This window comes from Berkeleyomyces rouxiae, assembly GCF_048999995.1.
Source record: "Berkeleyomyces rouxiae strain 22BRR77 chromosome Unknown BrBRR77_ptg000007l, whole genome shotgun sequence".
NCBI lineage: Eukaryota > Fungi > Ascomycota > Sordariomycetes > Microascales > Ceratocystidaceae > Berkeleyomyces > Berkeleyomyces rouxiae.
The window spans coordinates 291,232-316,118 of NW_027396497.1; the positions used below are offsets into that span (position 1 = coordinate 291,232).

The 24,887-nt window shown below is 54.7% G+C and overlaps 10 protein-coding genes across 10 annotated transcripts; 5 read left to right on the top strand and 5 right to left on the bottom strand.

The window, feature by feature from the left end:
- Nucleotides 1-571: 571 nt before the first annotated feature.
- Nucleotides 572-3,322, top strand: BROUX77_005860 (uncharacterized protein; the record flags this gene model as incomplete). The annotated part of the gene is made up of 1 exon (XM_073750780.1): nucleotides 572-3,322. One exon carries the CDS (start codon nucleotides 572-574, stop codon nucleotides 3,320-3,322), a length of 2,751 nt encoding a protein of 916 aa, XP_073603730.1.
- A 758-nt stretch (nucleotides 3,323-4,080) lies between these two features.
- Nucleotides 4,081-6,135, bottom strand: BROUX77_005861 (uncharacterized protein; the record flags this gene model as incomplete). The annotated part of the gene is made up of 2 exons (XM_073750781.1): nucleotides 4,081-5,914; nucleotides 5,972-6,135. 2 exons carry the CDS (start codon nucleotides 6,133-6,135, stop codon nucleotides 4,081-4,083), a joined length of 1,998 nt encoding a protein of 665 aa, XP_073603731.1.
- Nucleotides 6,136-6,888: 753 nt separating this feature from the next.
- On the top strand, nucleotides 6,889-8,250 carry BROUX77_005862 (uncharacterized protein; the record flags this gene model as incomplete). Its single annotated transcript, XM_073750782.1, has 1 exon — nucleotides 6,889-8,250. One exon carries the CDS (start codon nucleotides 6,889-6,891, stop codon nucleotides 8,248-8,250), a length of 1,362 nt encoding a protein of 453 aa, XP_073603732.1.
- A 683-nt stretch (nucleotides 8,251-8,933) lies between these two features.
- Nucleotides 8,934-11,969, top strand: BROUX77_005863 (uncharacterized protein; the record flags this gene model as incomplete). The annotated part of the gene is made up of 1 exon (XM_073750783.1): nucleotides 8,934-11,969. One exon carries the CDS (start codon nucleotides 8,934-8,936, stop codon nucleotides 11,967-11,969), a length of 3,036 nt encoding a protein of 1,011 aa, XP_073603733.1.
- Nucleotides 11,970-12,847: 878 nt separating this feature from the next.
- BROUX77_005864 (uncharacterized protein) lies at nucleotides 12,848-13,834 on the bottom strand (the record flags this gene model as incomplete). The annotated part of the gene is made up of 1 exon (XM_073750784.1): nucleotides 12,848-13,834. One exon carries the CDS (start codon nucleotides 13,832-13,834, stop codon nucleotides 12,848-12,850), a length of 987 nt encoding a protein of 328 aa, XP_073603734.1.
- A 2,229-nt stretch (nucleotides 13,835-16,063) lies between these two features.
- Nucleotides 16,064-16,778, top strand: BROUX77_005865 (uncharacterized protein; the record flags this gene model as incomplete). The annotated part of the gene is made up of 2 exons (XM_073750785.1): nucleotides 16,064-16,201; nucleotides 16,290-16,778. 2 exons carry the CDS (start codon nucleotides 16,064-16,066, stop codon nucleotides 16,776-16,778), a joined length of 627 nt encoding a protein of 208 aa, XP_073603735.1.
- Nucleotides 16,779-16,913: 135 nt separating this feature from the next.
- BROUX77_005866 (uncharacterized protein) lies at nucleotides 16,914-17,998 on the bottom strand (the record flags this gene model as incomplete). Its single annotated transcript, XM_073750787.1, has 2 exons — nucleotides 16,914-17,446; nucleotides 17,572-17,998. The coding sequence occupies 2 exons, from the start codon at nucleotides 17,996-17,998 to the stop codon at nucleotides 16,914-16,916; spliced, it is 960 nt and encodes a 319-aa protein (XP_073603736.1).
- Nucleotides 17,999-18,232: 234 nt separating this feature from the next.
- Nucleotides 18,233-19,614, bottom strand: BROUX77_005867 (uncharacterized protein; the record flags this gene model as incomplete). Its single annotated transcript, XM_073750788.1, has 2 exons — nucleotides 18,233-19,114; nucleotides 19,198-19,614. 2 exons carry the CDS (start codon nucleotides 19,612-19,614, stop codon nucleotides 18,233-18,235), a joined length of 1,299 nt encoding a protein of 432 aa, XP_073603737.1.
- A 468-nt stretch (nucleotides 19,615-20,082) lies between these two features.
- BROUX77_005868 (uncharacterized protein) lies at nucleotides 20,083-22,883 on the top strand (the record flags this gene model as incomplete). The annotated part of the gene is made up of 6 exons (XM_073750789.1): nucleotides 20,083-20,836; nucleotides 20,917-21,256; nucleotides 21,327-21,545; nucleotides 21,625-21,820; nucleotides 21,877-22,082; nucleotides 22,154-22,883. The coding sequence occupies 6 exons, from the start codon at nucleotides 20,083-20,085 to the stop codon at nucleotides 22,881-22,883; spliced, it is 2,445 nt and encodes an 814-aa protein (XP_073603738.1).
- Nucleotides 22,884-23,099: 216 nt separating this feature from the next.
- On the bottom strand, nucleotides 23,100-24,575 carry BROUX77_005869 (uncharacterized protein; the record flags this gene model as incomplete). Its single annotated transcript, XM_073750790.1, has 2 exons — nucleotides 23,100-24,283; nucleotides 24,521-24,575. 2 exons carry the CDS (start codon nucleotides 24,573-24,575, stop codon nucleotides 23,100-23,102), a joined length of 1,239 nt encoding a protein of 412 aa, XP_073603739.1.
- Between the last annotated feature and the right edge of the window lie 312 nt (nucleotides 24,576-24,887).

The window sequence follows — 24,887 nt, forward strand, 5'->3', positions numbered from 1 at the left end:
TTGTCAGGCGGCTTTTGAGCCGGATCCTAAGAGGCAATCGGTCATCAAAATACTGCAGGTGTGGTCTGACGATCCTTCTAAGTTGACATTGGTATCAAAGAATAGGAGCAAATAATGGCGGTAAAAGTATGGACCATTAGATAAGAAATCCCTCAAAATACGAGCCTTGGACTGTCTTTCAACGTCGTCTTTTGCCAAAGTTCCAACTGTTACACGGGTTTCACAAGGTGCAGCGCTAAAAAAAGAAAGTGCACCCGTGTAACAAGCAAAGCAGGAGGGTCCTGCCGAGAAACCCCACAATTAGACATCACGTGACATGAGCGCCCTGATTAATTATATAACCCTGGCCAGCCACCCCAAAGATCACAACTTCTTTGTATAAACAAACCTCCTATCGCCAACAACGAAACTCACCAATTATCATCGCACGTCCTCATCAACTGTCGAAAACCATCTCACAGTACTCCATTACTCCATTTCAGGAATCACCCACCAACCTTTTTTTCACTCCTGACTTTTAATTGGTCTTTTGTTCCGTTTCTCTTCCTTGACTGCACTTCTTTTTTTCATCATGGAGTCCCGCGAACCACCATCGGGAGCAGAATATGACTTGGCCCAACAACTACAAGAGGCACAAGAAGAGGCCAGAAAAGCCAAAGAAACAGCCGAAAAGGAAAAGAAACAACGCCTAGAGGCCGAGGAAAGGGCCGTGAAGGAAAGACGACAACGCCTGGAGGCCGATGGGCGAGCCGAGAAGTCTGAGGGAATTGCGGAGAAGGAAAGACAGCAACGCCTAGAGGCCGAGGAAAGGGCTGAGAAGGAAACACAAATCTCCGAGAAGGAAAGACGACAACGCCTGGAGGCCGATGAGCGAGCCGAGAAGGAAAGACGACAACGCCTGGAGGCCGATGAGCGAGCCGAGAAGGAAAGACGACAACGCCTGGAGGCCGATGAGCGAGCCGAGAAGGAAAGACAACAACGCCTGAAGGCTGAAGAAATCGCCGAGAAGGAAAGACGCAAGACCCGGCCAAGCACACTGTCCTCCTACATCTACTACAACCACTCCATGGGCTTCCAGACGCTGAATGTGGAGGCCAAAAACTATTCGACCGGTACAAATGCCACTTCTATCGCTAAGCGTTATTATCCTCGAAAGCTCCAGCCATGGCTCGAGTTTCCTAAATTTCATGAAGAAAGGTTTTCTGCCCTCAATCAACTATGCAAAAACGACCATATCTTTGAATCATACACGCTTACTGCTGGCTGTCCATTCTATCTCAAAGGGGTGAATATTGGCAACGAGGGATCATGTTCCTTGTTTTGTCATATGGTCACTGAGCGTCCTGTTAAGCACATCTTTGACTATTACCTCCAACAAAGGCCCTGTGGTGTCAAGGAGATTCTTTTCAACAAAAGTCCCAGCCTTAAGCAGACATACATGGACCATATACAGTCAACTCAATTCCAAGATGATATCAGTTTATTTCCTGAAGGGCCTGACTTTGATCTGTCTTATGACGAACCATTGATTGATGGAGATGCTCCAAATATCCCACTCGACGAACTCGTCGATGATGAACAAGGTCCTTGTGTGTCCATGGCGGTCTTGCCTCTAAGGCCTAACCCTGAAAACACCAACAAAAACAGCCCAGCAACTGATCACAACGATCGTGACGGTCCCCAAACTCAGTCTGCTACCGGTCCCAAGTCGGGTCGTAAACGTGCTGCTTCGTCCCTTCATCCCATCGATAGTTCTCGTCCGGCAAAGATTCATGCTACCGGTCGCCGAATAAGACTGGATGCCATGTGCTTTGGCAAAGAACAACTGGATACCTCTAAAGGTCTTTTTGTGGTGGAGTACAAACCTCCACAAAAGATGGCCCCTGATGTCCTCCGACGCATTCTTAACAAAGACAAGGGGACTGATGATTCCATCTTTGAGCGTTGCATAGAATCCAAGTTAGTGGAGCATTTCTCACGGGACGACCCAAGTCTCTTGGACCTTGACGCGAAAGACAAACGGCAGTTCCAGATTGCTCATGCATTTGTCGTCAAAGCTTTGGTACAGACCTTCCACTACATGATTGCCACCAGAATTCCCTATGCGACCTTGACAACTGGCGAGTGCACTGTTTTCCTGCATCACAGCCTATCGGAGCCTGGGGTTTTGCAATACCATCTTGCTGTTCACCGGGATGATGTATCAGGAATTCCTTTCTATAAATCTGCTGACCCTCCACCCGATGACGTCATTGCTGCAGCATATGAGAACGGAATAAAGAGGACTGCAATTGCACTGACATCGACACTACTAGCCTTGGCTCTCGAGTATGACCCAAAAAACGACCCGAATTTTAACAAAACGCTCGATCTCCCCATCTGGGCTGACTCACCATCTAAGGATCAGAAATCCTTGCCTGACACCAGAGACGGTGACTCTGGGAAACAGCAGGATCAAGGTAATTCTTCGAGCCATGTTGAAGGACAAAGCGATGGGCAAACTTCAGATACTACGACTCACGCAAGCCTGGATCTCGTTTCAGAAGTACATACAGATGTCCCGCTTTTGCCGTATTGCACCCATGAATGTCTTCTTGGCCTGATGCGTGGTGGTTGGCTTGACGAGCATTGTCCCAACTTTGACACCCACAAAGCCGGAAGCCAAGGTCCCTCTAACTTGTTCCAGCGACACCCGATCACCCACAAAGAGCTTCGGTCTCTTGTCAAGTCGCAGCTAAACATGGCAAATCGCTCTGGATTCGAAGTCCTGCGTGGAGAGAAGGGTTTCTTTGGCAGTCTTGTCAAGATCACTCTGCAGCACTATGGTTATACGTTTGTTGCAAAGGCGACCATTTCCTACTGCATGCCGCTGCTGCGTCACGAAATTAAAGCCTACCGTCGCTTAGAGTCTCTACAGGGCATAGCTGTGCCCGTATGCCTCGGCCACGTACACTTGGACTTGGGTATATATACAGGATGCATTGCTGAAGAGCTTTTGCTGCTCTCTTACGCTGGAAGACATGTCCGCGATCTCAATGATGTCAAGTCTGAAGTGGACGAATTGTGTCAGATGTTGCGTGATGCAGGCGTTGAACACGGCGATGTTCGTGAGCCCAACGTTGTGCTTGACCCTGAATCAGCCACCTTGATGCTCATTGATTTTGACCGAGCCGAGTTTCACGCGCCTGCTGCGCCTCTACTGCCATCCCCTACGGGACCTTTCATGCCGGCAGCGAAGAATCAAAAGATGGACCAATATGTGACTCGATGGAAAGAGGGACGGGCACTGCAGCCAACGCCAGACCATGAAATCTTTGGGTAGATTAGATGGAGGGACGCGGATGTGAGGCGAAGTACGCTATGTGGGCACCATGTTTAAGATGTGTGTACTCTTTAGCTCCAGACGTTAGTTGCATGGTATTTGCATTCTTTGAAGTTGTCTATACTGAAATAATCGTATGATATCACGAAACAGACGTTGTCTATTTACTAGGCTACCGTCAGATGTCTGCACAAGTCTAAATGACAAGTCAATCCTGCAGGAATTGAATGGTGGGCCTCGGCTAGTCAGCGGCCCTCCACCTGCACGAGTCAACACAAATAATACCGAAAGCCCCTCCTCGGAGTGTAATGGCGGAGGGTCTCCTACTTGCCCAGCACTATCCTTTGCTTGAGAGGCCCCAAACAAGATTTGATTTGATTTGGTTGGTTGGTTGATTCTTTATTAAGTTGAGTTGAAAGTTTTTATTAACCTGTCTACTCGCGAGGGATTCTCGACATACGACAGGGGACTATTTCTAGTACCAGGAAAAATACATAACAGAAGCAAAAACCAAAATCTAAAACCATGCACACAGAAACCCCACAATCCAAAGTATAATGACGGGAGGTCTCCCACCTGCCCAGCGCAGAGGCTGTCCTTCGTCCGCATGGCCCCAAACCTGGCTCAGAGTCCTGGCCTCACCGCCGATGTAGTGATAAAAAGATTTTGTGCAAAATAAGAAAAAAGGGGGGTTGGCGGCGTATTCACGTCAGAGGGTTGGCAGCGCGGTTGCGCGAAAAGAAATTGGGCCCCAGAGGCTAAGCTACCCCGGGCAGGGTCGGACCAGGCGGCGGAGGGTCGGGCGGAGGGCGAACTGGGGAGTCCCCTTCCTGCGGGTCCGTTCCCGTTACCGCACGGCGGTATGCTAGAAGCACCGGAGGACTCTTGGCCGCTTTAGATGCCAGCCAGATGGCTCCACTCTTGGTGGCTATGAGCTTCTGGAAGAAGCCCTTAGCCATCCGTTGAGGGTTGCGGGGGCAGGTCCAGATGTGCTCCGGGGTGGTCTCAGCGTCGCAGAGGGGGCAGGTTAGCACTGCGTTCAAGTGATTGAAACGGCGGTGGTAGTCTGCGTAGTCTCCGTGACCAGAAAGTGCTGTCAGGACAGCGCGGGCGAGCTTGCGCTCAGTGTCGTCAAGAAGGCTTTTCCAGGCCTTCTTAGGAGCCTCGAGAAGTCGGCTCAGGTGCGGTCTGTTGGCACAACCTTCATTCGACCACCAGGTGCGAAACTCGGTGGTGATGCGGGCGCGGAAATGGCTGCGGGCCCAGGAAAGGGACATCCCTACGGGCGTGTAGGCCCTCTCGGCGCCCATCTTGGCTTGTCGGTCCGCGAGCTCGTTGCCCCAGACGTTGGAGTACCCCGGGACCCAAATCACTTCCACAGCGGGGGCACCATCTGGCCACGGTCTAGGACCTGGGTGGTCAGGGCTTTGGCCAATCCAGTCGGCGCAGATCGTTTGGGCCCTCCGGAGAAGCTCTTCGGAGGTGCCGGGCTTCGCGCCCCATGTCGTGAGGCGGTACACCGCGGCGAGGTTTTCGGAGCAGACCCAGACCTTGCGGCACTGTGGTTTCACCCACGAGTCTACTTTTTCCAGGGCTCTGGCAATGGCCATCACCTCGGCGTCATGAACCTCGGCGTGGAAAGGAATCGGGCAGTTGCCCGTGTCCAGGACTGTCCCGTCCCGAATGATCGCCCACCCAGCGCCGACCCGGCCCTCTCCCAGCTTGGATCCGTCTGTGTATATCCAGAGGTCCGAGGGGGAAGAGGAGCGTACCAAGGCTAGGTGCGCCGCAGCTGCAGCCTTCTTGTCACCCTGTAAATGGGGGCGAGATAATGCAGGCGCGCCCGTGAAGGGGGCCGGGTAGTTTATGGCCAGGCTGTGCGGGGGCAGCATCTTGAGCCTCCCTATTCTACCCCAGTTTGTGGCTGTCGTTCCGAGCAGGTGGTTTGGCTGCGCGAGAGTGGCCCTAAGTCCGGCCGAACCACGGCGGCTGTCCAGGACAAAACTCATTGGCGGGAAACCGGACGCTAGGTTGAATATAGCGCATGGGGTTATACAATATAGCGGGAGTACCGCACGAAGACCTCGGCGGACTGTGCGATCCAGGAGTGCCACGGCCTGCTTCAGCCCACGGGGTTGGCTAGTTGTCCCGGCTCCGTGGTTCCACCAGACGGCGGCGGCGTAGGCGAGCTTGTTCACCACACAAGAGCGGACTGCCGTGAGGGCGCCTTTCACCGGGGCCCCCTTCCAGCAACCAGACAGAATCTGAATGTCGCGTATGGTGGGTGCCGTCCTCTGGGCGACGTCGCGGATGTGCGGCACGAAGGACAGGTTGCGTGACCACCGCATGCCGAGCCATCGTAGGGTATCCTTGGGGTCTATGGCATCTAGTGAGCCGCTATCGGGGAGTAGAAGACCCGGGTTTTGGCCGTGGCGCTTGCGCGTCACGTGGAGGAGTTCCGACTTGGCAAGGTCGAGCATCATGCCGTTCCTCACACACCAGTTGTTGACAATGTTGAGGGTGTGGGACAGCACCGAGCAGTTGGCTGCCAGAGACGAGCCTGAGCTGACCAGGCAGCCGTCGTCCGCATAGCTGCGGAGGGATCACGGGAGGGCCATCCTGAAGAGTGGTGCCATGAAGAGCATGAACAAGATGGGGGAAATTGGCGAGCCTTGGGGTAGGCTCCCTCCTGTGGGCTGAAGGAGATCGTCAACGCCATCGAGCACCAACGAGGCCTTGCGGTCCGAGAGGAACGAGGATACCCATCGGCATGTCTCGGCCGGGCAATCCAGGTCTACCAGACGTTGTACCATGCGGTGCGGCTGCACGGCATCAAAAGTGGGGTCTGATGGCGCGCCCCTCCTCTGCCCACCAGGCGCGGAAAGCAGAGTCGAGACGGCCACCCCGAGGGTTGTAGGAGGGAAGGTTAGAGTTGTGCCAAATAAAAATGAAAAATAAAACAAATAAAAAAGTGTAGAAGTTGATGAAAATATGTATTATAAGCAAATAAAACTAAAGCTAACAAAATCGCGATAGAGGGAAAACCTCAAAGTCCACATCATCTAAGTACCTGCTTGTACCCTTCATATAGGTACGAGCTAGGTTCAGTTAGACCCACTCCATGAGTCACATTGAGGAGAGGGGTTCACCAATCATTTGGCCTATGTTAGTTATGTGTTCGAGACCACGTGACCGGGTAACCCTGAGCGCCTCAGCAACAAAAAGCGATTCCTGAGCCGGCGTAAGATGAATTGCCGAAGGGATGGAGACACGGGGAATCGAACCCCGGACCTGATCCAAGCTGTGAAGTCCTGAAGCTTCCACTATGCTAAGGATCCGTCATACCACTAGACCATGTCCCCTTGTGATGGTTATTGAAAATGCTGTTTGTGTATATGTAGCCATTGGCTTACCCTAACCCTAATACAACCTTCCCTCCACTGGTCAACCCTAACCAACCCTTATTATTCACTACATCATCAACACGACTTTTCTCTCTCAACAACCTCAAAAAACGATTTCAGACGCCTCTTTCCGTTAAGAAAGACCGAAGAAGTATCACTAGAATGACGGAGCCGAGCAGCACTGCAAGCGCGCAGGCGCAGCCATCACGCCCGGAGGCGCCGCCCAAGAACAACATGGCGGACACCCTGGCCAACTGGCACGCGAAAAAGATCCAGGAAGCTACCGCGTTGGCCGAAATCGCGGGTGAAATCGCGGCCAAAATGGACGAAGGGGCTACTAAAGCCTTCAAAGACGCCTCGATCAAGAATGGGGCCGAGAAGAGAAAGAAGTTGGAGAAGGCGCTGGCAGACACCCTGAAGTGGTGGTGCGAGTCAGGCGGAGGAGTGGACACCGCGACTGCGAGTCCAGCCCCTCTACATTCGACGACCAACAACGCCCGCGGCAACAGCACAGCGCCAGCCGCAAAGGAGACACCGAGCAAGTCGGGAAAAGACACGCCCGCCAATAACGGGACTACGAAGGCGTCCCCCAGCGAGGGACGGGACAAGGCCACGGGACCGACCAGCGGTCCGAAGACGAACAACTCGACATGGTCGCAAGTTGCCAAGAAGGGGGCAAAAGAACCGGCGCCTCAGCCAGAGCCCAAGACCAAGAAGCGCACGAGCGCGGAGAAGAAGGTATTCGTGGAGCTCCCGGAAGGATCCCAGTTTAGGGAACTTAGCCCGAGCGCCATCACTAGACGCCTCAACGAGGGAGTCCCCAAAGGGAAGGGAGTGCTGGAGGCGGGCTTCAGCAAGAAGGGACTGATACTTGTCGCCGAAGGAAAGGCGAAAGACCTGATGGATCGCGCAGAGCACATCAAGAAGGCTCTAGGCGCAGTTACAGTCGAAGAACCCTGCACGTGGCAATTCGTGCGCGTATACCGGGTTGAGCGAACCATCCGGGAGCTCGGAAGCGACGGGAAAATTGCCGCCCGCGCCGTGACTGAAGAGGACATCCGAACGGCGGCCATGGAAGCCTTTGGATGTGCACCCCTGGCCCTATCGTGGTGGATCCAGGAGGGCATGCACGAGGGAACAGTGTCGATTGCGCTGGATCCCAAAAAGATGAAGGGAAGACCCAACCACGTGGCGTTCATGGGAACGACACGACCGGTCTCGTACCCGTCCAGACGTCCCCGGGCCCGCGGTCACTCCCAGGAAACCACCGCGGAGGAGCCAACCGGGCGCAACACCGGCGATGAAGCCTCAAGAAAGAGAAGAAGGGTCGTCTCCCCCTATGGTATACGAGATAATGGTGACCATGAAATGGACGTCATAGAGCCCCCCGCTAATAACGACGACGCGACGAAGATTGCTTCCGTAAAAGACGCAGAGAAGCCCGGGCCCCCCCAAGCCAAGAACAAGGATGATGTCGCCACTTCCCCGGCCGACGCGATGGAGACCCGGGAAGAAGAACTATGATGGAGGGCCCTACAGAGCCAACAAGGAAGCAGAGTGTCAGAATAGCGCAGGTTAACGTGCAGAAGGCAGCGCCATCACACGCAACCGCATTGCAACAGGCACATACTCTGGGAGCAGATATCATTGCCATCCAGGAACCCTGGGTGGGCAAAGATAAAAAAGCTAATAAAACACAGACGCACCATCAATACGACCTGGTGGCACCAATGACGACATGGGACCCAAGACCAAGGGCCTTATTGTACGTGAGGAAGGGACTACGATTTGAGTGCAGGTCACTTGGAGAGGAGCACCCTGACATCACGACAGTGACGATTCGATCTGGAAATACGACAATCCAGATAATAAACATATACAACGCAGGCAGAGGGTCTGTGAGAACGAACGAGGCGGTCCTACGACTTTTAGAGACTCGCATATCCAGCCCTAGTCTGATAGTTGGAGACTTCAACCTCCACCATCGGGCATGGGACGAGAAATGCGAGAGGACGTCTCCCGAAGCGGAAAAACTTTTGGAGTGGGTAGAGGAGCGTGAGGCAGTCGTACTCAACGCCCGGTTAGGCCCGACCCACGACAGGGGACACACCATTGATTTGGCCATTGCGACCAGAGGACTCTTAGCGCAACGGACGGTGAGGACGGAAATCATTCCAGACTTATCACCTAGCGACCATGAAGGCCTCATGACGACCATAGAGGGAGCACCAGCAGACAGCGACGCCACGGAAAAGCGACGAGACCTGAAGAAGTTGGACGAGGAGCGATTCGCCAAGGAATGCAAGCGACTCAAAGACGATCTGGAGGGACTGACAGCCGACGACCCCGAGACGATTGAAGGGGGCCCGCAGGGCTATGCTGACAAGCTTGCTGAAGCCCTCACTGTGGGACTACAACGAGCGGTGGAGGTCTGTGCCCCGGAGGTACGGCCGAACAAACGAGGAGTGCCCTGGTGGGATGACAGGTGTAAGGAAGCCGCGAAAGTACACCGGAGAGCCAGACGAAGGTGGAAACAAGCCATGAGAAGCGGCGGAGCTAGGCCCGAGATCGCAGAGCAGAGGAACCTGGCAAAGAAGAAGTTGTGCAAAGAGGTTCGCAGAGCGAAGAAAAACTACTACGCGAAGGAGATCAGGGAGATCAACGACACGAGGAAGATTTTCGAAGCAGCCAACTGGGCCCATAAACAGGCCAAGCAACGCACCCCTCCTCTCAAGAAGCTCAACGGGGAGATGCTGTCAGACACCAGGGACAAGTGCGAACTCCTTTTGGACGTGCATGCACCGACAAGACGAGAAGACGACGAAGCACTGGGTCCACTAGACGAAGACGGGAGAAGGGTCTGGGACCCCCCAACCGAGGCAGAAGTGCTGCGGGCCATCAAAAAGCCAGCAAACACAGCCCCGGGAATGGACGGACTCCGAAACGATCTGTGGAAAAAGGCCTGGCCGCACCTGAAAGAAGCCATTGTCCGCCTCTACCAAGTGGCCCTGACCCACGGAGTACACCCTGACATTTTCAAGAGGACTCGTATGTGTCCGGTCCCCAAGCCAGGGAGAGACCGTCGAGAGCCAAGGGCATACAGACTCATCTCGCTACTACCGACCCTAGGCAAAGGCCTGGAGCGACTGGTGGCAAGGCGGCTGGCCTATGAAGCCGTGGAAAGAGACGTCATTCCCAAGAGGTACGCTTGTGCGATTCCAAAGCGCGCGTGCTCAGACCTGTTGCTCAGTCTGGTAGACGAGATCGAACGGGGCTGGGAAATGAAGAACGCAGTGTCGATAGCTACATTCGATGTCAAAGGAGCTTTCGATACTGTCACGCCGAACCGCATGGTCAACCGACTCCAGGAGGAAGGGTGGCCAATAGCACTGTGCAAATGGACAAGGTCGTTCCTACAAGGACGAAGCGCAGCGCTAGCGATGGACGGTCATGTCACGGACCCGAGACAGCTGGGAGGCTCATTACCCCAAGGGTCACCGGTCTCCCCGATTCTCTACATGCTGTTCATGGCCCCTCTATACAGCTCTCTACCGGGAGCTAGGGGTTACGCAGACGACGGATGTGTCTTGTGGGCTTCGCCAGATTTGAGGACCAATGCACAGGGGTTGGCTCTCCTTTTGGAACGGGCTGATAACTGGTGCAGAGGAAATGGCCTACAGTTGGACCAGGGAAAGACGGGGATCCTGCACCCCACCAAGAAAAAGCAGGCAGGGAACCCTCCCGTGAAGTTACCGGACGGGAACGTTATTGAGGCCACGCCACAGGGCAGCACTCTCCGCTGGCTCGGACTAGAGCTGGACAGGAAGCTAGCGTTCACTCAGCACCGCGACAAGACGATCAGGAAGATTGAGACCACAGCCAGCGGGCTGAGACTCCTCGCAGGATGCCACAAGGGAGCTCCCCCGGGCCTTTTACTACATGTAGTGAGAGCCTGTGCAGTCTCCAAACTGACGTACGCTGCGGCCGCCTGGTGGCCGATGCACAAGGAACGGAAGATCGCCACGACAGCCAAGCTATTTGATATAGCCCTCAGGAAAGCGATCCGAGCAGCCTTGCCAATGTACAGAACGACGCCAATCGGACTGTTACACCGCGCAGCGATGATTCCGCCGGCAGAGATCCTCCTCGATAGCAACGCTAGAAGAGAAGCAACCCGGCTGCACGACCTCGACGACGCTCACCTGTGTAAGGACTGGGACATTGGCAACAGAATTCAGACTCTCTCTAGGCTCCTGCCCAAGACGATACCTAGCCCTGGCGGGGTGAGACCTGCAAAGGAGAGACCAGACGACCCCATCGAGATAAAGGGCGACAAAGATGAGGAGGTAGCCAGACATCTGGAGGACCTGCGCATGGCGTGGCCTGATACGGTGTGGGCCTACTCAGACGGGGCGAAAGTCAAAGACGGCGGCGCAGGGGCCGGGTGGACCCTGGTGGTAGACAATACGACCTGCGCCGAAGGTAGCAAACCATTGGGCACCTGGCAAGAAGTGGCTGACGCTGAGGCAATCGCAGCCCTACACGCCGTGCAAGCGGCCCACGAGCTACCGCAAGAGACGACCGGCGACCTCTACCTGTGTCTTGACAACAGGGGCATTGTGAACCGTCTGAATGCAGAAGAGGGCGACCTGGGGACATCCCAAACAGTCATCGATGAGACGAGACGACTCCTGGCAAGCTGGAAGCTGAGACAGGGCGGGCCCTTTGCGCCAAAGGCAAGAGTCAGATGGGTACCGGGCCACAAGAACATCCCCGGCAATGAAAGAGCCGACCGGTTAGCCAGAGGGGTTGCTGGGACTGAAGTTGGCGGGCTCGAGATGTCGCTCTCCAGGGCAAAACGTTGGTGCCGGGAGCAAGCCGCCACAGAGTTCAAGACGTGGTGGGGGGCACAGAACGGGCCTTCCCATATAGACAAGCCAGAGTCCGTCGAACCCTGGAAGTTCAAGGACTACAGGGAACACGACCGACTCGATATTGGCACATTGATGGCAGCAATTTCTGGACACGGCGACTTTGCCACGTACCACCAGAGGTTTGAGCACACCGGGGCCACTCACGATTGTCCGAGATGTGGACAGGAGAAGACCCCGTGGCACCCGTGGACGTGTGACTCGATCCCACAGAGGCTACGGCTGACGGAGAGACTCGTTAAAAAGCTTCTCCCTACAGTCAAAGGAAGCAAGCAGCTCCTCAAGAAGTTGAAGAGGGTGAGAGAGGAATGACCAGCTGCGATGGCGTTTGGCGTGGTGTGTTTTTTGTACTACTGTTTTGTCTTTGGGTGCTTTCTTTCGTGTATTACTTGTTTTTTTCTTGTTTTCTTGTTTCCCTGTTATGTTTGTCTGCTCTTTTTTTTTTTTTTTTTTTTTTTTTCATTATCACAGTCTTCATGTATCCCCCCTGATGTATCCTGCGCCAGGAGGTGCTTATCACCACAGGGAGATCCCGAGTCAGCGTCTACAGTTTCTTCGGAGCTGGGAGACTACGGTCACCAAGGCAGTCTGATTCGGAGGATCCCGGCAGCCGGTTATGCCGCTGCCAGGTTGCCAGGACCTGCCTGGTCATCTTATGAGTGTTTGACGAACACTCCGATTGATGTAAAATAGATGAAATGAAATGAAATGAAAAAATTCCCTCCACTGGCCAACCTTCCCTCCTACAACAACTCGTGGATCCATCTTCGCAACTCGGGACTGTCCCTTTGAAGGTTCAAACAGTCCACCTTCGTTTTTTCCTTTTCCTTTGTCTTTCCTTTATCCTGCTGTGGCACTCGGGGACTGCATCGGGCCTCAGCCATGGTTCGGTGCGGCGGCCACTTCGAAAAACGGAAGGATATACTCCTAGCCTCCGGAGGCTCATCTGGCATAGTTTTTCACCCGCTCAAAGACTCGGGTTTTCCCATGCCACGCTGGTTTTGATGGTCGACTTTATGTCTAGCCACATTTCTCAGTCGAACGAATATTGGTTGGGATGGTTAACTCCTTGTGGGGGTTAGGGTTTATTTGGGGGGTTGCACTTGAGAGTTAGACTAAACTAGAGTATATTTACGATATGTTTAGCACTATTTATATAGGTACACTCCGTAGAGCTAGAGTAAGTCTATCTAGAGGCCAACCCACTCCACAGACTTCTCCCAAAGCTTCTTGGCCTCAGCTTCATCGTAAGCATAGTCAGCGTATCCAGGACCCCATTGGCCCATCGATGGCTGCCAGGCACCAATGATCTGGCAGTTTTCCAGATACTTTCCACCCTTGCCCTCCAGCGCGGGGGCTACAGCAGCCCACACGCTCGTGGAAGCGCCCTGTTCAGCGTTTTTATACATCTTGGCAATAGCTGGGTCACCCCCCATGACTTTTTTCGTTTCTTCGGACATATGGCGGGTAAGCTCGGTCATAACGGTGCCGGGGTGAAGACTCCATGCGTGGATACCATTGGCGCCGTAGCGACGCTCGATCTCGTTGGCAGTCCAAAGATTGGCCGTCTTACTCTGTCCATAGGCGGCCCAGTCGTTGTAGTTGCCATCAAAGTTGATGTTGTCCCACTGCGGGCGGCCCATGCGGTGTGCCACAGATGAGACGATGACGACTCGGGATGCCTTCTGAGGCGTAGATCCGGCCTGCAGCGCTGGGCGCAGAAGATTAAACAGCAAGAAGTGCGACAGATGGTTAGTGCCAAACTGGGTCTCGAAACCGTCGGCAGTGCGGCCCTCGGGGGGAACCATAACGCCAGCATTGCAAACGAGAATGTTCAGCGTCTTGCTCTGGGACAAAAAGGCGGCAGCACAGGCACGCACGCTTGCAAAGCTATCGAGATCCAGCTCGAGTAGGTGCACGCGGTCACTGTGGACCAGGTCGCCCAGTGCCTTTTCGGCCTTTTCGATGTTGCGGGCAGTGAGGTAAAGCGTCATACCAGCAAGGTGGAAGGCCTTGGCAGTTTCGACGCCGATGCCAGCAGAGCAGCCGGTAATGAGGGCAATCTGGCCAGTGAGCTTGCCCTCGAGGTTGTCATCCTTGATGATCTGGATAGCAGTAGGGCGGGCATCGCCGAGGCCCTGGGGCTTTTCGTGGACGGAAACGTAGCGGCCAGCCATTGTGGAAATAATATGTGAGAAAAGGTTAAGAGAGTAGATATCAGAAGATGATTGAAGAGTGTGTTGGATGTCAACCAAGAGGCTATCACAGAAAAAGGCGCGGCATGATCATCTATTTATTGCCCAGACCTGAGGTCCAGTTTCGGGGTCTAAAAGCTTGTGTAAGTCCAAAACTAGTAATAACCCCATGGCAGCTTCTTAGTGGAAGGAGCGGAACTCCGCCGGTTTCTTGCTCGTGGCCCCACTTTTTTCAACCTCAACCATCATAGTCCCTGTAGACTAAGCCCTCGTTGGACTGACAATGTGAACATGTCTAAAGGGAGTGCTTGACATTCAGACACTTGGTTTGTAATCTCTCTCGCTCCCATCACAGCGGCAAGCGCTCCCATGGCCCGAATGTCGTCCCGAGTCGGCATTACATCCCCCCGAGTTTGGGCCACACATCACGCATGTTGCCCACTTCCTATGGACGGCGGACCCTTTTGTCTGTGTATGGCTGGATATATACCGACAGAGGCCCTAGAAATTAGTCAAACAAACTCCAGTCTTCAATACGTATTTGTCAGGTGGTGTGGCCGGGCCAATGTTGCATACAAAGGTGCCCATGGTAAGGTGCTGTGGATATCCCAAATAGGTAGGCCGACTTTCCTGCAATGGGCCGACTTGGGTTGTATCCAGTCTCTATTTCAGGCCCTTTGTTAGATGTCCTGCCCATTTCATGTTCTCAATAGATTATTTGTCGGGACAAGGGTTGATTGTCCGCTCCCGGCGTATATGCGATACAGCTTCATGTCAATCGTCTCTAGGTCAAGACATACCCTATATCGCGTCAAAGCCATCATGTCTATCCAAGATGATTATACTACCCGAATAACACGAGATAAGCCAAAAGCTACTTGGAGTTGAGCCTCAATAGCAGTGACTCGTGCAAGTGTAAACTTCATAGGTATAGGAATAGTTTACTTGATTTGACTTCTACAAGAGTAGCCAATTTCCCACCATACGACAGGGCATTGTTTCTAGTACCAAACCCACAAAACAGACGCAGATTCCAAAATCTAAACCGTACAGATAGCCACCCCACATCTCAAAGTATAACGGAGGAGAGTCTGCCATCCGCCCAGCGCAGTCGTACTATGTATCGGACCACGGTGATTAAACGCCCGAAGTACAGATAGGCCAGGTAGGTAGCGGTGGCTCGGGCGGAGGATGAGGCGACAAGTTCACAATCTGTACGCATATTCCCGCTCTCATACAGTAGTAGACGTAGAGCACGGCGAAGGCTTTGGTCACTTTAGAGGCCAGTCAGACGACCCTCCTCTTGGTGCCTATCAGTTCGAGAAAAGTCTTCTCGACTCCCACCGTGGGTTACGGGGGCTTCATTTTTTTAAAAGTCTTGTGGGTTACGGGGGCAAACTCAAGCGTGCTCTGGGGTAGTGCAAAAAAAACAAGGGCATTGTGTCTCAAAGCTTGTGTAACAATGGATTCCAGCAGAGCAAAAAAAGTCACATACAACACTGGGGATTCCCACGTGGTCACCCACCGTAGTACTGGTCCAGCGCTTTGTAGGTTAACTAAGGGAGAGCGGACGGGATCCCGTGCTTTCTACAAGCTATGGTCGTATGTGATGAGCGGTTCAAATATCACAGCCTATGACGGCAAAACCTCGAGGGGATCATGCCAAAAACACTGACAAAGTGTGGGCCACTGGTTCGTTGGGGCTTGAGGATGATGCGCCACCCCGAACACAGAAATTATGCGACATATCAAGCTGAAAATATTCATCATCTGTTCGGTAACCAACCTGGCATTGTTTGATCTCGTAGATTTGTGTAGAAGTTCAATACAGTCAAGTCAAGTCTAGCCGTGGCTTGAATAGAAACGTGGTCACCAAGCTAGCCTCATGCTTTCGGCGACTAGATCAGCGGCAGTTGGCGCTTGGACTCAGTTCCTCGATCGAATGGAAGTTTCTATGGGCGCTACAACTTGTCTGAATAGAAAGAAATTACAATTTCCAGGCAACTCAACCCTCATGAAGTTATCTTGTGCGACAAGGGACGATTCTTGTGTGCTCGGGTAAACACCGGCACCCGGTCCAGATGCTGGGCTGGTGAAACAAACCCTAACCCCCTTCTTCATCCAACTTGATTTGATTTTGTTGGTTCCTTTTCATTACAAGACATACGCTCTGAACTTCGATTTACCGGGAAGAACACCCACACTAGAATCATGTCAGCTCTCGAGTTAAATCTTATTGTGGCTGCCACTCGGTCTATGGGCATCGGCAACAAGGGCGGACTGCCATGGTCTGGGCTGAGGAAAGAAATGGCCTACTTTGCCCGTGTGACGAAGCATGTGCCGACGGGAGTAAGTGACCCTTGCTGTCAACAAGAAAACAAGCAACGAGGAAACCAATCTCGCCGTGCAAATAGCTGTAGCTGATAGCATTCTATAGACTATTGTTGGCGCCGTCAACGCTGTCATCATGGGCCGGAAGACGTGGGAAAGCATACCGCCGCGCTTCCAGCCGCTGCAGGGCCGACTCAATGTCGTAATCAGCCGGAGCTACAGCACGCCTGACGCCAGCCCCTTGCCCTCTAGCACTCCATATGGACCTGTGCACGCGTCCTCGCTCGAATCGGCGCTCGCCTACCTCGCCAGCCTGCCAGCCGGCCGGCTGGGACGCGTGTTTGTGATAGGTGGCGGGCAGATCTACGCAGCCGCACTGCAGATGCCGATGGCGAAGCGCGTGCTCCTGACGCAAATCCAGAACGAGTTTGAGTGTGACACGCGGTTCCCACTGGTACTGGGTGAAGATGGAGATCTGAACTGGGCCCGGAGCAGCAACAATGAATGGAAGACGTGGACGGGCAATGAAGCGACGCGGACCGCAGAGGAGGAGAATGGGGTAGAGTACGAGTTTCAGATGTGGGAGAAGAAATAGGGAACGAACGAAGACATTAGATCAACTAAAACAAGGTTTTTTTGAAATTAGTGTTTCTTTTTGACTGGTGATACAAGTACAATGGCTTTTGATATAATACAATTTACGGCTTCCTACGCCAGGCCTAACGTCTCTTTACTGCTTCTTCTCCGATTCGGCTTCCTTCTCGGCAGCCGTCTTCTCGGAGATCATGGCCGCCGGTCGATCAACTAAAGCGTACTCTTCCCACGGCTCCTTCTTGAAGAGATCCATGGCAAGTAGCAGATCGTCGTCGCTGCAGCGCTCGAGATCCTTCAGGCTCGAGCGGATCCAGGCCACGATTGCAGCAACATGGCGTGCGTCGACGTTTTCCCGGGCCTTGAATAGGTTGCGCCACACGGCACTGGCCAGGACGGCATCGCCCCGGACCACGCCCTCGTCGTAGGCCATGATCACACCGCGCCACTGGACAAATATGTCCTTGAGGTAGCGCTGACGCATGGTGGCTGATGTTAGGCCGTGGTTGACGTCCATGACACGCTCGCAGTCGAAGAAGAAGTGGTCGCTGAGTTGGTGTTGCCACGAGCGGGCTTCTTCTTTCTCCAGGCAGCGCAGGCGTGCAAACAGGAGATACATGTGAAGCATGGTGACCTGTGACCAGGTGCTGAAGGTGGGCAGAAGGCCGAAGGCTATGTAGATGAAAAAAGTTAGCAGGGTTGGCAGAAATTGGAATGGCTTCACCGAACAAGTAGAGGGCCCCAACACAAAGACGTCTAACAGTGTGTGCGCTTTACTCAGCCAGGACCAAACTCACCCTCATGCCACGGCCCCTCCGACACACCGATTTCCTCGCCCTCCTCAGTCAGCTTGATCTCTTCCTTGCGCCTCATTTCCAGTGGCACCCGATAGTCGGCCGCCTTTTTGCACTGCGCATAAGCCAGCTCTGTCGCACTGAGTTTCTGGTATTGCTGGGCAATCTTGGTTTTGGCCAGGCCGCCATACGCATCGCGGGGCATGCGGATACCCTGCGGCATCGAACGCTTCGGCATCGGCGGCAAGTCGGCCGGGTTGTAGGTCGGCTTCTTGGGCTTGGCGTCGGCGGAGTAGGCGGCGCGGCAAGTGCGGGCGCCGGGGATCGGGCCGGGGCGGGCGCCGGGGGCGACGAGATCCAGACTGGAGCGACTGTCGAGGCGGCGGGCGAGGTGCCGCACAAGGCGGCAAGAAGGCACGGAAGAAGCCATTGATTGGATGGTTGACGGGGCTGTGGCTGGCCGTTGGGCAATTTGGGAGAGAGCCTCTGAATTTGTTTGTTATTCTTGGTAGAGGGGAAAAAATTTAGATGCATCATGATTCGCTGCCGCTACAGGGCTGCAAGGATTTTTTTTCACTTGTGATTGAAAGGACCGTGCGTATTTGCTATTCGCACACACTTATACGTTATTTCTCTCAGTAGCACAGTGCGCATGACGCAAGGTTCATATTGATAGTCGCGAGAACACCAGCGATGCGTTCATTCCACCAAAGCCAAAGCTGTTGGACACTACAGTATTCACGGCATCTTTCTTTTCCGCTGCGGTTCCAACAAAGCGCAGGCTTGGGTCAATCTCGGGATCTGGGCTTTCGAGGTTCAGCGTTGGCGGCAGCGTGTTCTCGCTGATCGCCAGCACCGAAAAGAGCGCCTCGAGAGCTCCTGCAGCACCAAGCAAATGCCCGGTAGCGCCTTTGGTGCTGCCGACTAGAGCCTTGGGGTTACAGTCCTTCAAGAGCCCCGCGATGGCAGCAGCCTCGGCCTTGTCGCCCACAACAGTTCCTGTGGCATGCGCATTCACGTAGTCGATCTCGTCGGCCCCCACGCGGGCGTCTTGCAGGGCGCGCTGCATGGCCTTCAAGGCTCCACGGCCGTCGGCCCATGGCGCTGTCATGTGATGTGCATCCATGCTGCGGCCGTAGCCCTTAAGCTCGGCGTAGATGCGCGCCCCGCGATCACGTGCATGCTGTAGCTCCTCAAGAACCAACACGGCCGCACCCTCCGCGAGCACGAAGCCGTCGCGGGTCTGGTCGAATGGGCGGCAGCTGCGCGCGGGGTCGCTGTTGAAGGCGGTAGCGAGAGACCGCGCACGGCCAAAGCCCGCAAAGGCGAGCGGATTCACGCATGACTCGGCGCCGCCGGCAACCATGACGTCGCAGTCTCCAAAGGCAATGGCACGCGCGGCCGAGCCGACCGAGTCGGCGCCGGTGGTGCAGGCAGTCGAGTGGCAGTCGCCGGGGCCGCTGAAGCCGTGCTTCATAGCAATGTGGCCGGCCGCCATGTTGTGCAGCGCCAAAGGTACAAACAGCGGTGATACCTTTTTCTGGCCCTGCAAGTTGAGCCGAGCGAGCAGTAGGAGAAGAAGGTTAGATATCAATGGGTGGTACATTAAATTCAAAAGCTCTAACTCACCCCCGCATCAAAGTCTCTGGACTGGGTGCATATTTCCTGGAAGCCACCGATGCCGTTTCCAATAGACACGCCAGTCCTATCATGCCCTGCCTCTTCGCGAGGCTTCCACTGGGCATCTCCCAGAGCCATATCGGCAGCAGCCATCGCATACTGCGAGAACAACGACAGCCTGCGCTTTTCGGTCGCCGTCACAAAGCCGTCCCCCGCGTTCCACTGGCCGGGCGGGATCACACCGGCAACGCGACTAGTCAGCGACGTCCACTCAGGCCCGTTCTGGGCAATGCTGACAAGCCCCGAGGCACCGGAAACCAGCTGAGTCCAGACTTGCTTCACGCCAACACCCAGCGGACATACAACGCCGAGGCCGGTCACAACAACTCTGCGCATCCCCGCTGCTGCAATTGGGGCATTGGCCATGGTGTATCAGATGGGCATGGTTTTGTGGCCGTAGATTGTGTGCAAGTTTGCGTGTGGCAGAGTGAGCGATGCTTCAGCAATAAAGGTTCGGGCCGGTTAAGTTTCAAGCTTTGTCAACCAGGGTTAGGGTTGCCACCTTAAAACCATCTCCAGCTAGTTAATTATGCGACAAATGTGAAGATCAATCTCTGATGACTAATCGCGCATAGACTAACAGGGGAGCAGGTGAGCTGTCACCATCAAAGAAACACAAAAGACGACAAAGAGAAACATCACATGCAAGAATTCCACAACTGTTTTTTTTTGTTTGGTGCTGTTAGATAGCTGCTGTGCTGGAGGTATATTTACTTCGAGCTGTTTTTTGACTCCATCCATAGGCATAGCTCTCATCTGCATCTCTGAGCACTCAAGCTCCCAGGCTCGGTGTCCTTGTTATATGAAATAGAGCGCTGTCACTTCCACGGGCCAATGGCTCGTTCTTCAGTCTTGGAAGCGGCATCTGGCTCCGGTGCTCGCAAGTCTCGGGCCGGGACTGCCCACAAAAAGCTCTCCAAAAAAGGCTCTGGCAGCAAACCAAAGAGTTCCACTGATGATGACGGTGATGATGACGCCTCGGAGAACGAAGGCCTTTTAGCCTCCCCCCCGGAGGACGGCATCGAGCTACGCCATCTGCACAAGTCCAAGCATCGGGACTCAGACTCTGGCTCCGACCCTGCCCTCTCTACGCCCTCCGACAACGACAGCCAGGACTGGGAGGAAGATTCGCCGTATCCCGAAGTACGCGCCGCCGTGCGCAACTACGACGAGGAGATGCCTTGTGACACGGTACGCGTGTGGGTTATTGGGCTTGGTCTGGTTGTGTTTGGCGCCTCCATGAACTCCCTCTTTTCGCTGCGGTCGCCGTCCATCAGCGTCAACTCGTTGTTGGCCCAGGTCATTGCTTGGCCACTGGGCCACGGCTGGGCGATGCTGGTGCCTGCTCGAACCTTCAATCTGTTTGGCCATGAACTGAGTCTGAACCCAGGCCCTTTCAACATCAAGGAGCACTCCATTATCGTCATCATGGCCAGTGTGTCGTTTAGTGTCGCATATGCAACTGACATCATTCTGGCACAAAGGATATTTTACAACCAGAACTTTGGCCTGATATGGCAGCTGATGTTAACAGTGTCGTCGCAGTCGCTGGGCTACGGTATTGCCGGTATGCTGCGGCGGTTTCTAGGTAAGTCTATGTTTGTAGGAAAATTCAACGGGCTTGGCCTGTCTACGACCAAGATTAACTCTCTGCTCCCCTTCTTCTAGTCTATCCTGCGGCAATGATCTGGCCCGGCAATCTGGCCGCTATCACTCTGATGAATGCCATGTACGAAAAGGTGCCTGACCGTGACCCGTCTGTTTTTGGCGGCAACATGCTACGCTACCATTGGTTTGGCCTAGTGACCGCAGTCTCATTCCTCTACTATTTCATTCCCGGCTTTCTTGCCCAGTTCCTCAGTGTGTTTAGCATTGTCACATGGCTCGCTCCAAACAACGTGGTTGTCAACCAGCTGTTTGGCGGTGAGAACGGTCTGTCTATTCTCCCTTTGACGTTTGACTGGACCCAAATCACCGGGTATATTGGCTCGCCGCTGGTCCCTCCGTGGTACGTTTTGCCGAGCTCCAATCAAATACATTTATGTGGTATGGCGCAACCACTAATTACCAAGCTACAGGGTCGCCATCTTCAACACGCTCATTGGTGTAGTAGGCTTCTACATCATTCTTACCGCCATGCTGCACTTCTCCAACACTTGGTATTCGCACTACCTTCCCATCAGCGACTCTGCAACCTACGACAATCGCGGTCAAAGATACGACACATCGCGCATCCTCTCGTCCGAGCTGACTCTTGATGAGGCAGCATACAAGAACTACTCGCCGCTCTTCATTAGGTAAAGCTCCCCATGTCAGTATTGTGGCAACACGGGAATAAGTGGGGCTAACTCTCTCTTCCTCACTTCCTCAACCCAGCACTACGTTTGCTATGGCCTACGGCTTGTCATTTGCAGCCATCACAAGTTTAGTGGTCTACACATGGCTACACCACCGTCACCAGATCATCAACCAGTGGCGCAGCAGCACGCATGAGAAGCCTGATATTCACATGAAGCTGATGCGTAGGTATCCCGAGGCGCCAACTTGGTGGTACATGAGCCTGTTTTGCTTTGTGAGTCTAGGCTCCCTGCATTATGCATATCATTTGCTAACAAACCTACGCATCAGATGCTATGTATGGGCCTCGTCACGGTCTTAGGCTATCCAACCAATCTCTCGTGGTGGGCCTTTTTGCTAGCAATCCTCATCTCCTTTATCTTTGCGTTGCCCATTGGTATTATCCAAGCCGTCACAAATAACCAAATCGGCTTGAACGTGCTCACCGAGTTTGTCTATGGCTACATTCAACCCGGCCGGCCACTGGCACTGATGCTGTGAGTACAAATAGCCGACTCCCAGCTCTAGCCTCTCCAAGAAGCCCTACATTTCCTAACCTCCTGTACAGCTTCAAAACCTTTGGCTACATCACCATGTCACAAGCACTCAACTTTGTTGCCGACCTCAAGCTCGGCCACTACATGAAGATCCCTCCGCGGACTCTCTTCCTCGCTCAAGTCGTCGCTACTACCGTCTCGTGTATCGTCCAAGTAACCACCCTCACGGCCTCGCTCGCCATCATCCCCAACGTATGCGAAGCCGACCAAGTCGACCACTTCACCTGCCCGGGAGGGCGCGTATTTTTCTCCGCGTCCGTGATCTGGGGCCTGATTGGGCCGGCGCGCGTCTTCTCACCGGGCCAAATCTACTACGGTCTGTTCTGGTTCTTCCTGCTCGGCGCTATCGTGCCCGTCGTACTGTTCTACGGCGCCAAGCGCTGGCCACGCTCCTTCATGAAGAACTTGATTGCTCCGCTCATCTTTGGCGGTGCCGGCGCTATCCCGCCCGCCACGCCGCTCAATTATCTCAGCTGGGGCATTTTCGGCTACATTTTCCAGTACTACCTGCGCAAGACACAGTCGCGCTGGTGGACCCGGCTCAACTTCCTGACCTCTTCGGGGCTTGATCTCGGTCTAGCTTTAGCCACTGTGTTTGCCTTTTTCGCCTTTACTATGCATGGCATTGAAGGCCCGGATTGGTGGGGCAACCGGCTGGGTAAGAACACGTTGGATGCCAAGGGCGGTGCAGTGCTCATCAAGCTGCCCGAGGGCCAGACATTTGGGCCCAAATCGTGGTAAATGGATTACGGCCCATCGATACTTTATAAACCATAGCAGTAAGGGTGGTGCGGGAGGTGTTGGAGGAAGCAGATATAACAAAGGATATTAACATATTGCTATTGCAACAGCGCCAGGCGTATATAAAGGGATTCTATGGCTACAAATACACAACGTCATCAAGGCTTCATCCACCTCCTCATGCTCACATTCTCACCTTCGCGGTTGTTCAACTGCTTAGAGAACCAGTCTCGCCGGCTCGTTCTCCAAAATCAGCTTAACGCGCTCCAAGAAGACAGAGGCACGCTTAACCTCGCCCTCAGGCACGACCAGCGAGAACATGTTGTTCTCGGGGTTCAGCGCCGCCGACACAGGGACGCCCGTGGCCACGGCACGGGGGGCCTTCTTGCCGGCCAAAACATCAAAGATGTCCAGCTGCTGCGACTTGGCAGCGGGCGGCAGGAACGAGGTCTCGGCCAGGGCGTCGACCTGCGGCACGTAGGCGCCGCGCGAAACCTTGGGCGTGGCGGCGTCCAGTCCCAACACAGCATTGAACAGGTCGTCGGCTGAGGGTGCGCGCGGCAGGGCGGGCAGCTCGTCGTTAGCGAGCTCGGCGGCGCGCGAGATGAAGGTGCTTAGCGGCAGGTTGACGCCCAGCGACTTGTGGATATTGTGCTGCGCCTCGAGCACCTTGGTCAGAGACACGGGCAGGGCCACCTCCAAGTCCTGCGGAACGGGGGCGGCAGGCTCCTCGGCGACGGGAGCGGCGGCCTTCTTGGGCTCGGGCTTGGGCGCAGGCTTGATGTTGGACAGGTCCAGCTTGGACAGGGTGTCGAAGCGGGCCTTGACGCGGCCGGGGGCATCGGCGTTGATAGAGCCGACGTAGGCTAGGATATCGCCCTTGGTCAGGCGGCCATTGGGGCCGGTGGCGGGGATATTGTTGAGGGTGGCCTTGTCAATGTGGTGGGCGTGGACGAGACCCAGCACGGAGGGCAGCAGAGTCTGGTTCTGGGCAGGCTTGGAGCCAGCGGCCACGGGGCCGGAAGCAGCCTTGGAGGCGGCAGCAGGCGTAGGGGCCGGGGCGGCGGCGGCAGGGGCGGCGGCGGTCGGGGCAGAGACATCAGCCGGGATCTCGAGAGTGGACAGGTCGTCTTCGACCTCAGCAACAACGGCGATGCGCGTGCCGACAGCAATGCCCTTGGAGCCGCTCTGGGTGAAGATCTTCATAAGCACACCCTCGTCCTGGGCCTCGACGTCCATGGTGGCTTTGTCGGTCTCAATCTCCAGCAGAACATCGCCAGCCTGGAATTTCTGGCCCTCGGCAACGCGCCACTGGGCAATGTTGCCCTCGGTCATGGTGGGCGAAAGGGCAGGCATGGTGAAGTTCTGGGCGGCCAGGCAGCGGGCGGACGAGTGGAAACCTAGAGATGGACCACGGCGGGTTAGCTACGGGTTTCGGCAGGCCGAGATAGGAGGACTAGTCGCCGAGCAGCAGCACGAGGAAGCCTCCAGGACCCTAGGACCTTGGCAGCCCAGGTGTCATGGAAGGCCATGGAGATCACGGCCGCGCTCGAGGGGGCTCGAATTGACGGCGACGCCTGGGTCACAGCAGCCGGAGAGACTCCGAGACAGCGGAACAAGGGAAGAAAAATACTCACCGGCACGGCGTCCTGCCCGCAGGCCAGCAAGCACAGCAAAACGCGCAGACGACATTGTGAGTGAAATCAAAGCAACAGAAGAGCCCACGATGGCAAGAGGCGGAAACGGCAGCAGCACGCAAGAGAAGTTGGTCGTGGGGGGGGGGATTTTTTGTATGGGAGAGAATTAAAATGCAAGCCTTCACGTTATTTGGACATCGCTTCACCTTGCTCCGAAAATGCTGAAATGCGTCCCCCTCTCCGTCTGCGGCCGCTGCAAAGAGCCCCTGTAGCCGCTGTAGCCGCTATCGCTCCAGTGGGTTTCAGGCGCCTCTCAGGTCACAGAAAAAATTGGCGCAGCCTGCAAGATCTTGCTTGGCTCGGATTC